Here is a 12274-nt window from a genome sequence, read left to right on the forward strand (position 1 = left end):
AATTTAAAGTAAGGATCATAAAGATACTCACTGGACTGGGGAAAAGAGCAGAGGACATCAGTGAGACATTTGACGAAGAGATAAAAAAGAATCAGAGATGAAGGACACAATAAATAAATTAAAAATACACTTGATGGAATAAAGAGCAGGCTAAATGAAACAGAGGAACAAATTAATGACCTGGAAGACAAAGTAATGGAAAGTAACCAAGCTGAGCAAACGAGAGGAAAAAAAATCATACATATTGAGAATAGTCTTAGGGAACTCAGTGACTCCATTATATCTGATAACACAGACATTATGGCGATCCCAGAGAAAGAAGAGAGAAAAAAGGGGGCAAAAGCTTACTTGAAGAAATAATAGCTGAAAATATTCCTAACCTGGGGAAGGAAATATATATCCAGATACAGGAGTCAGAGACCCCCAAAAAATCAACCCAAGGAGGTCTACACAAAGACACATTCTAATTAAAATGGTAAAAATTAGTGATGAAGAAAAAAATCTTAAAAGCAGCAAGAGAAAAGAAGACAGTTACATACAAGGGAAACCCTATCAGGATATCAGCAGATTTTTCATCAGAAACTTTGCAGACCAGAAGAGCATGGCATTATATATTCAAAGTGCTGAAAGGGAAAAATTTGCAGCCAACAATACTCTATCCAGCAAGACTATCATTCAGAATATAAGGAGAGATAAAGAGTTTCAGTTTCAGACACAAAAACTAAGGCATTCATGACTACTAAACCAGCCCTGCAAGAAATATTAAGGGGGACTCTGTGAGTAGAAAGGAAAGACCATAAATGAGAGTGTGAAAAAGAGGTACATCTGTAAAAACCACTGAAAGGTTTTTTTCACAAAGGATTCACAAAATAAAAGGATGTAAAATATGATACCATATACCTAAAACATGGGGGAAAGGAATAAAAAATGGGTTCAAACTTAAGCAACCATCAACTTAATACAGACTGCTATATGCATTAGATGTTATGTACAAATCTATGATAACTATAAATTTAAAAAACAGTAATATATATGCCCAGAATAAAGAGGAAGGTATACAAGTATATCACCAAGAAAACCAGCAAACCACGAAAAAGAGCAAGAGACAAAAGGATCAGAGAAAAACCATAGAAACAACCACAAAACAAGTAACAAAATAGCAATAAATAACATACAGATCAATAATTGCTTTGAATGTAAATAGACTAAATGCTCCAATCAAAAGACACAGAGTGACAGAATGGATTAATAAAAACAAGATCCATCTATATGCTGCCTACTAGAGACTAATTTCAGACCTGAAGATATCTACAGACTGCAAGTGAGGGAATAGAGAAACATTTATCATGCAGATGGGTGTCAAAAGAAAGGTGGGGTAGCAATACTTATACCAGACAAAATAGACTTTATTTTTTTTTAATGTTTACTTCTTTTTGAGACAGAGAGAAACAGAGCATGAACGGGGGAGGGTCAGAGAGAGAGGGAGACACAGAATCTGAAGCAGGCTCCAGGCTCCAAGCTGTCAGCACAGAGCCTGATGTGGGGCTCGAACTCACAGACCATGAGATCATGACCTGAGCTGGAGTCAGAAGCTCAGTCGACTGAGCCACCCAGGCACCCCCAGACAAAATAGACTTTAAAACAAAGACTGTAACAAAGGACAAAGACGGACACTATATAATTACAAAGGGGACAATCCAATAAGAATATATAACAATCGTAAGTATTTATGCACTCAATATGGTAGCAACCAAATACATAAAACAGTTAACAACAAACATAAAGAAAATAATCAATAGTAGTACAGTAATAGTAAGGGACTTTAAAGTCCCATGTACATCAATAAAGAGATCATCTACACAGAAAATCAACAAGGGAACATCAGCTTTGAATGACACATTGGACCAGCTGAATCTGACAGATATATTCAGAACGCCCATCCTAAAACATCAGTACACACATTCTTTTCAAATGCACATGGAACATTCTCCAGACTAGATCCCATATTAGGTCACAAGGCAAGTCACAACAAATTCAAAAAGATCAAAGTCATAGCATGTATCTTTTCTGACCGCAACACTATAAAACTAAAAATCAACCACAGGAAAAAATCTGGAAAGACCACAAATGCATAGAGGTTAGATAACATGCTACTAAACAATGAATGCATCAAAAAGAAATCAAAGAAGAAATAAAATTTAGATGGAAACAAATGAAAATGAAAACAGAATAGTCTAAATCTCTGGGATTCAGCAAAATGGGTTCTAAGAGGAAAATTTATAGCAATATAGGCCTATATCAAGAAGCAAGAAAAGTCTCAAGTAAACAACCTAACCTTACATGTAAAGAAGTTAGAAAAAAACAACAAACAAAACTTAAAACCAGCAGAAGGAAGGAAATAATAAAGATTAGAGCAGAAATAAATTTTACAGAAACTACAAAAAATAATAGAACAGATCAATGAGCAGGAGTTGGTTCTTTGAAAAAATCAATAAAATTGATAAACCTCTAGGTCATCAAAAAAAAAAAAAACTCATGAGAGAGAGAACTCAAACAAAATCAAAAATGAAAGAGGAGAAATAACAACCAACACTACAGAAATACAAACAACTGTAAGAGAATGTTACAAAAAATTATATGCCAAGAAACTGGACAACCTAGAAGAAATGGATAAATTACTAGAAACATATAACCTACCAAAACTGAAACAGGGAGAAATAGAAACTTTGAAGAGATCCATTACTAGAAAGGAACTTGAATCAGTAATCAAAACACTCCCAACAGAGGCGCCTGAGGTGACTCAGTGGAGTTAAGCATCCGACTCAATTTCAGCTCAGGTCATGAGGTCATGATTTCACGGTTCATACAATGGAGACTTGCATCAAGGTCAGGAAGCCTGCTTGAGATTCATATATTCTCTCTCTCTCTCTCTCTCTCTTCCCCCCCTTTCCTGCCCCCAACTCATGCTCTCTTTCTCTAAAATAATAAATAAAATAAAATAAAGTAAAATAAAATAGTTAATACCTATTCTTCTCAAACTATTCCAAAAAACAGAAGAGGAAGGAAACTTCCAAATTCATTCTATGAAGCCAGCATTACCCAGATACCAAAACCAGTTCAAGACTGCACCAAAAAAAAGAGAAGTATAGGCCAATATCTCTGATGAACATAGATGCAAAAATCCTCAACAAAGTACCAGTAAACTGAACCCAATGATAAATTTTTAAAAAGTCATTCATCATGATACAGTGAGATTCCTGGATTGCAAAGGTGGTTCAATATTTGTAAATCAATCAATGTGATACATCAGATCATTAAGAGAAAGGATAAAAACCATATGATTATTTCAGTAGATGCAAAAAAGCATTTGACAAAATACAACACCCATTAATGATAGAAATCTTCAACAAAGTAGATCTAGAGGGAACATAGTTCAACTTAATAAAAGCCATATATGAAAAACCCACAGCTAACATCATACTCAAGGGGAAGAAATGAGGGCTTTCCCCTAACATCAGGAACAAGATAAGAATGACCACTCTAACCACTTCTATTCATCACAGTGCCAGAAGTCCTAGCCACAGCAAAATCAGACAACAAAAAGAAATAAAAGGCATCCATATTGGTAAGGAAGAAGTAAAACTTTCACTATTTGCAGATTACATCATACAGAAAACCCTCAAGACTCCACCAAAAAACTACTAGAATTGGTAGTAAACTCTTAGGATACAAAATCAACATATAAAATTTATTACATTTCTATATACTAAATAATGAACTAATAGATAAACAGAGTAAGAAAGCAACCCTATTAACCAGTGCTCAAAAAAATAATAAAGTACCTAATAATAAACTTAACCAAAGGGGTGAAAGACCTGAACTCTGAAAGCTACAAAACAATGATGAAAGAAATTGAAGATGACACAAAGAAGCAGAAAGATATTCAATACTTGTGGATCAAAGAACAAATATTGTTAAAATGTCTATAGCACCCAAAGCAATCTACACATTTAATGCAATCCCTATCAAAATACCAACAAATTTTTTCACAGAACTAGAACAAATAATCCTAGAATTTATATGGAACCACAAAAACAAACAAACAAACAGCCAAAGCAATCTTGAACAAGAAAAGCAAAGCAGGAGGCATCACAATATCAGACTACAAGTTACATTACAAAGTTGCAGTAATCAAAACAGTATGGTACTGACACAAAAAAAGACATATAGATTAACAAAACAGAAAAGAAAACCCAGAAATAAACCCACAATTATATGGTCAATTATTCCTTGATGAAGCAGAAATGAATATCCAGTAGTAAAAAGACAGCCTCTTCAATAAATGGTGCTGGGAACACTGGACAGCAACATGCAAAAGAATGAAACTGGACCACCTTCTTACACCATACACACACAAAAAAAATTCAAAGTGGTTAGGGGCACCTGGGTGGCTCAGTCAGTTAAGCATCCAACCTTGATTTTGGCTCAGGTTCATCTCACAGTTCATAAGTTCTAACCCTGAGTCAGGCTCTGCACTGATAATGTGGAGCCTGCTTGGGATTCTCTCTCCTTTTCTTTCTGGTCCTCTCCTGCTTGTGCTTTCCCTCTTTCAAAATAAATAAATAAACTTTAAAAAATGGATTAAAGACCAGGGCGCCTGGGTGGCACAGTCATTTAAGCATCTGACTCTTGATCTCAGCTCAGGTCATGATCACACAGTTTGTGAATTTGAGCCCCACATCAGGCTCTGTACTGAAGGTGTGGAGCCTGCTTGGAATTCTGTCTCTCCTTCTATCTGCATCTCCCCAACTTGTGCTCGCTCACTCACGCTCTCTCTCTCTCTAAAAATAAGTAAATAAACTTTTAAAAAATGGATTAAAGACCTAAATGTGACACTTGAAATCATAAAAATCCTAGAAGAGAACACAGGCAGTAATTTCTTTGACATCAGCTGTAGCAACATTTTTCTAGATATATCTCCTGAAGGGAAATAAAAGCAAAAATAACTATGGGAACTGCATCAATATGCAGTAATTTCTTTGACATCAGCTGTAGCAACATTTTTCTAGATATATCTCCTGAAGGGAAATAAAAGCAAAAATAACTATGGGAACTGCATCAATATGCAGTAATTTCTTTGACATCAGATGTAGCAACATTTTTCTAGATATATCTCCTGAAGGGAAATAAAAGCAAAAATAACTATGGGAACTGCATCAAAAATAACTATGGGAACTTCCCAGTGAAGAAAACAATCAACAAAACTCAAGACAACCCACTGAATGGGAGAAGATATTTGCAAATGACATTTCTGATAAAGGGTTAGTACCCAAAATATATAAAGAACTTATAAAACTCAACAACCAAAACCCAAATAATTAAACTAAAAAACGGGCAGAAGACATGGACAGATATTTCTCCAAAGAAGACATCTAAATGGCCAACCAACACACAAAATGTTCCTCAACTTCACTCATCATCACACACATCAGAACGGCTACAAATCAACAGCACAAGAAACAACAGGTGCTGGGGAGGATGTAGAGAAAATGGAACCTTCTTACACCATTGGTGGGAATGCAAACTGGTGCAACCAGTGTGGAAAACAGTATGGAGGTTCTTCAAAAAGTTAAAAACAGAACTATACTACAATCCAGTAATCATACTACTTGGTATTTACCCAAAAAATATAAAAACACTAATTCAAAAGGACACATACATCCCTATGTTTATAGCAGCATTATTTACAATAGCCAAGATGTGAAAGCAGCCCAAATGTCCATCGATAGATGAATGAATAAAGAAGATAAATTTTATATATATATAAATATTCCACTATATATATAGATATATGTGTGTGTGTGTGTGTATATATATATATATATATATATATATATATACACACAGATACAGATATAATGGGATAGATAATGGAATAATATTCAGCCATAAAAAACAATGAAATCTTACCATTTGCAACAATATGGATGGAGCTAGAGAGTATAATGTTAAGCAAAATAAATCAATCAGAGAAAGACAAATACCATATTATCTCATTCATATGTGGAATTTGAAGAACAAAACAAACAAGCAAAGGGAAAAGAGAGAGAGAGAGAGATACAAAGAAATAGACCCTTAGAGAACAAACTGATGATTACCAGAAGGGAGGTGAGGTGGGGGATGGGTGAAATAGGTGAAGAGAATTAAGGAGTTCATTTGTTTTGATGAATACCAGGTGATGTATGGAATTGTTGAATCACTATATTGTGCACCTGAAACTAATTTAACACTGTATGCTAATTACATTGGAATTAACATAAAACTTAATTTAGAAAAGATTTTCCATCTTTACTATTTTCATGCTGAAAACCATGACAAAGATGGTGATCTCCAAGTCCAAGTGCTTAAAAAGACCAGCATAACTAGACCTGAACCAACTGCTTCATGGTAAATGGAAATTAGAAGCTAGACCAGTAACACATTCTTCAAAGAGCCCACGCAGCTTGAAAACCTCCATGGACAATTTCTTGGGTGAGCAATCAGAATACAAACAGATTCACAACTGTCAGTGGAAACAAGCAAAAGCCTACGAGGCAGTGAACCAAAGGTCATCCCATAATATCCCGAGAGGAACAACTTTCACACTGACCAATTCGCTCTGCCTCCGTGACTCAGAGATGATGGCAGGATACACGTGTGTGCATTTGTGTATACATGTGGGTCGGTCTTCAATTCTTTGGACAAGTTTGCTTGAAATATTCATTAAATATTAGCTTGCCCTTCACCCTCCATTTCACTTACACCCATTACACTCACTTTTAGCAGGATTTCAAAGTTGAGCCTTTGCTGGAGAACAAGGAAACAAGAAGTTTTTCTCTGTATCCCCAGGATATTCTTTGGTCTTGTGCTAGTCTCATTTTGGCTTCTTATAGTCATATTTTATTTTATTTCCTTCTCATTCTTACTTTGCCTTGCACTGGCTGAATCCAAAGCCAGCCACAAAAACTCATGTATGAATAAGTCCTTATGATTCAAAACCAACCATGTCAAAACTCAATATCTTTACTTTCCTGGTCGTCTTTGAATACCTCTCCTTCATTCCTTGAGAAGCTTTAATTAATATATGTAAAAGGCATGGGTCAAAAAGGGAGTCAAACAGCTTGTTCCCATAAACAGAACCATTTGGTTCCCCAGGTATCAGGAAAGTAGAAAGTGCTTTTAAAAATGATTTTCCATTCCATGTGAGCATTTTAAAGGAGCTACTTTTGTCTTGTCCTTACTGCTTGAAATATGGCAAGAAGGCAATATTCTTATATAAATATTGGTATATGAGAAGAAAAAATCCTGTTCCTCCTACCCTCCTATGTTCTGCATCTGGGTTCTTATGAGACTAACAAAAGACAGATTAAAAGAGAAAACAGTTTATTAACATATGCAGTGCACATGATGCAGGATGTAAACCTCAGTGAAGAATAACTCAAAAAGGTGGTTAAATCTTGGGCTCACATAGTATCTTAAAAATACAATAAATTTGTGAAGAGACCAGACAAAGGAAAAGGAATTTAGGTTTTCAAGGGTAGCAAACTGCAGGAAGGTAAATATATGTGGGAAACTAATGGAGTAGCCTTCATTATTGCATTTGTTGATTCTCGTCTACCTCCACATCAAAATAATCCCAATGGCATATTTTGGAATGGAGTATTCTGATCCCCTACTCTAGTATTAGAGAAGAGATTTGTGATGAATAAAATATAAGTTCAGTAGTATCTGCAGTGTTCATCAATATCTCCCCTTCTTGGACTTATGGTAAGATTTTATTTTCTTGCTCCCTTGAAATTAGCCATGGCCACATGACTTGCTGTGGCCAATGACATGAGAGGAGCATTTAAGTTTTGGTATACAATTGTCCTTTCTCTCCTTCCTCTGTTCCTGCACACACTGAAAATCCACGTTGATATGACAGTGTCTTAGGATGGTAGAGCCTTCATCACCCTGGGATCCTACTTACCTCTGATGAACATACACAGTTTGCTGTTTTGAATACTAAGATTTGAGGCTTGTTTATTTTTGCAGCATAAACCAGTTTCCCTGACTAATGTAAAAAAATGGTCTGCTGTGAAAATCCAGGATTCTAAGACTTGGGGGTAGAATTCATTTTATCAGTAGTTTTTTCTCCTCTTTTCATATATCCTCATAACATTCTATCTATGTATTTTAGGTCATTTGAGATTTGTTTTATCACAAATAGGAGGCTGGAAAGAACTGGAAGAAGAAGGAACCAAAACAACAAACAATATTAGGCTTCACTTTTACTTGCTTGCTTTACTTACATTTCCAGCCTCAGTTATCTGGTGTGACCCTGCACATGTCAACTGCTTTTACTTTATGTAATGGAACCACCATGATTCACAGAGCCTATACATCTATCATCCTCCCGTTTCCACATGCTGGCCAACAGGATGCTGATTTTAGGTCTTATTCATGATCTCTAATTAGGATATCAACTCTTCATCTGAAGGCTGCCACAACCTGTGATAGAATAACAAGGGCACTTCACCTCCCTTGTACTTATTACAAAACCCAGGAGTACTGGCAAGTACTCAAGAGTGTTAAGACCTTGAGAAACCAGGAAAGACTAACAAACTGTCACAGACCAGAAGAGACTAGGGAGTTGTGACAATGCATGCAATATGGTACCCTAAATTCAATCCTGGAACAGAGAGAAAACATTAATGAAAAAAACTAGTGAAATCTAAATAAAGTCTGGAATTTAGTCAGTACTAATGTGTCAGTATCGGTTTCTGAGTTTTGGCAAATGTACTATGGTATTATAAGATATTAATAATGGGGATAGCTGGATGAGGGTTATGTAAGAGCTCTCTGCACTATCTTCACAAGCTTCCTATAAATCTAAATTATTCAAAAACAGAATTTTTATTTTTTAAAAATGGACATCTGAAGGCTAGATTTACCATTGGTACATATCTATCCTTGCCCCACATCTTCAAAAACAATCCACAACTATATTCCTATTTCTCAAAATAACTATTTTCCCTATGTGTATAAAAAGGGAAATATTCATTAACTTCCTCTAAGGGGAATATTCTTCTTATCAGAGAACTGTCCACATGCAAAAAGAACATTTTTCAAAATTAAAATGTTCCCGATCTCCCTTCTTTCCTATATGCTTATATCATTTAGGTGCTGTTGCAAAGTTAGTGTTTTTTTTTTTAATTTTTTTTAATGTTTTATTTATTTTTGAGACAGGGAGAGACAGAGCATGAACAGGGGAGGGTCAGAGAGAGGGAGACACAGAATCTGAAACAGGCTCCAGGCTCTGAGCTGTCAGCACAGAGCCCGATGCGGGGCTCAAACTCACTGACCGCGAGATCATGACCTGAGCCAAAGTCAGCCGCTTAACTGACTGAGCCACCCAGACGCCCCCGAAGTTAGTGTTTTGAAAAGTGTCTTGTAATAGAAGAAAGGCAGGGCTGATCAGAGATCAAAGGAAGGATAGTCTAGAAGGGAAGTCTGGTGGAAACTGGAGCCAGTTACATAAGACATGGTACAAGTAAAAGGTAATAAGAGAAGAAGCCACAGATAGGAGACAGAAAAAGGTATGTTGAGGGGAAGGGTGAGTTGATAGGAGCCATGATGCACATAATTTGAACTGTAAATTGGGTAACTGGACCAATTTTTGGTTTCTGAATGGGCCAAAAGAGGTTAGATGACACAGAGAGATAAAGGCCTACGTGTCTATATTGTCTATACAACTCCTAAGTACCACGGGAATACCCTAGGGGGCGACAAGGCAGGCCATGGCAAAAGAGAGGCCTGGAAGACATTATCTGCCTCTTGGTCACCTCCAATTACTACGTGTGACGGTATTTATTGTGTATGCCTAAATTCATATGTTGAAGCCTACCCCCAGTACCTCAGAAAGTGACTGTATTTGTAGACAGGGTCTTAAGGAGCTATTAGTTAACAGGAGGCCATTAGGGTAGGCCTTAATCCAATCCAACTGGTGTACTTATAAGAAAAGGAAATTAGGACAAACAAGAGGGATGACCATATGAAGAGGCACCAAGAAGAATGCCATTTATGCCCCAAGGAGAGAGGTGTCAGGACATCAACCCTATGGGCACCTTGATCTTGGACTTCTAGCCTACAAAACTATAAGAAAAAAAATTTCTGTCATTTAAGCCACCCAGTTTGTAGCTATGACAGCCCTAGCAAAGCGGTACATGACATGATGCCTTCTCTACGTTCCCAGTACCCAATCCCCACTTTTCCTCTCTGGTCTTAATTTTTTTAACGTAAGATGCAACCAAACTAACGGATATTACATCTGCAAGGTAGTTTATGAATATCAGGCACATAGTCTTGAGATGGGCCCTTGTAAAAATGTGGTATTCCATCATTTCCCTTTATATCCTTGGAAATTACTGAAAATACTGTGAAAATATATTTTTTAATTTTTGTGTGTGTTTATATGCAACCACTGCTCCTCACACAAAAACTATTGATACAAGAATTTACTACCACTCTAAAACAGTGGATGTTGGCCTTTTGGCAGGTCTTATCTCCCTTTGAAAATGTGATAGGACATCTTGCCAAATTTGCACACACATATGTGTACATCAACATCTACACACCCACCCACACAAATTCAGGGAGGTCACGAATCCCTTGTTCACCCACATGCGCTCATGGTCCAGGAGGCACTTTGCACTCAAATTAATAGTTCTTATCCAAAGAAGCTAAAAATAACTACACAATCCATAAAAGGGCACAGGTCAACCTACCTGCCAGGCTGAATTTGCAGAGTAGGAGGAGTGTCCACAGTGCGTGGGCCCACATCATCCCCAAATCAATGCAGGCAGGCTGAGGAGAGAACTGAAAACGTCATCAGTCAAAAGTTAGTTTCCTATCTCTTAACTCCATTTCCAGTGACAGACTCTGGGGGGTTTCAGGCAGAATCTTTTTTTCATCTTACTATATTTTTGGGCATCATATAGATCCTTTCATAGTTACTGCATCAACCCCAGTCAACATTTAATTTGTCCATAATTCATTCTACTATGTAATGTGAAAAGTACACCAGTTACGAAAAATATACTCCAGAAGAAAGTACTCTTGGTTGTATAGATCTGAGACCATCATCTGGTGTCTGCCTCAGGCCCTAAACACAGGAGCCAAATAGAACAACTCACAATTTCCCCTAATTGTCATGGTGTTTTACATCCCACGCTTTGTTCATGTGGTTCCTTCTGCCTACAATGTCCTTTTTGCCTCATTTTTGGCAAACTAATCCCACCTTCCAGACTCATCTCAAGGCTAACCTTCTCTGAACACCTCCCTGAAGCCTCAGATGGAGTTGACTAGCCATTTCCTCCCTGTACACCAACTCTTCTCCATGCCACTTATACCTTAGCATGTGTCACACAGATTGGTGTTTAACAGTTTACCTGTTGGCTTCTCTACATAGTGCTTTTGAATAGTGAAGCTTCTCTTATTTCTCTTTGAAGCCTAACTACTTAAGTACCTACTGGTACATGGTAGGCATACAATACTGGTAATGGAATTGATTAGGACAAAAAGGCTGCTGCCTTCTTATCTCATCCCACATGAGATGGTGGAATAATCTAAGGGTCAAGCAACTGTAAAAGCAAGAACTCATTTCAGGAAGAGATAAAGGATGCCACATTTTCATCTGACAGATTATAAGAAAAAAAAAAAGGAGTTCCCAACAAATCATTTGAGAAAAGTTCACAAGCATCATTTCTGGAGAAAACCACAAGGAATAAGATTTTCTCTTATGTGAATCAATTGAAATATCTTACTAATTGAAAATTCCTATGGCAATAAAGCAGAAAGAATTTGGGTCTATAATAATAAAAATACCATCAGGAAACAATGTTTGCTGGTTCCACAATAGCAAATAGTAAACACATGTTACTCAACAGCAGTAGCTATTCTCTCAGGAAATAAATGTTTTGATTTAATGAGTACAAAACAAAGAGAAATTTTACAATTTTTAAATAAAGAATAAATGTGTTCTTTAAAATTAAATGTAATACTAATGGCACTTTTAGTGCCTAATTATTCAGAACATTGTCTTAATTTTCTCCATTTCTTAGCTAGAAGTCACACCTTTATATTAGTTCTAAAAGCATTCTGGAAATGGAGGGAGGCCCAACCATGAAAACTGTATTAAAGCTCAAATTCTCAGTAATCGAGTAAATGAATAATTATAGATATTAAAGCTAAAATT

The 12274-nt window shown here is 36.5% G+C and overlaps 1 protein-coding gene across 1 annotated transcript in view; it reads right to left on the reverse strand.

The window, feature by feature from the left end:
• IL31RA (interleukin 31 receptor A) overlaps nt 1–10892 on the reverse strand; it is a 55753-nt gene extending 44861 nt beyond the window's left edge. The window contains exon 1 of the mRNA XM_060635768.3: nt 10806–10892. Coding sequence (XP_060491751.3) covers nt 10806–10863 — 58 coding nt within the window. The 5' untranslated portion in view covers nt 10864–10892. The remainder of the gene's footprint in view (nt 1–10805) is intronic.
• Between the last annotated feature and the right edge of the window lie 1382 nt (nt 10893–12274).

The sequence above is a fragment of the Panthera onca genome, chromosome A1 (genome assembly GCF_046562875.1).
Source record: "Panthera onca isolate mPanOnc1 chromosome A1, mPanOnc1 haplotype 2, whole genome shotgun sequence".
In the NCBI taxonomy this organism is placed as follows: domain Eukaryota; kingdom Metazoa; phylum Chordata; class Mammalia; order Carnivora; family Felidae; genus Panthera; species Panthera onca.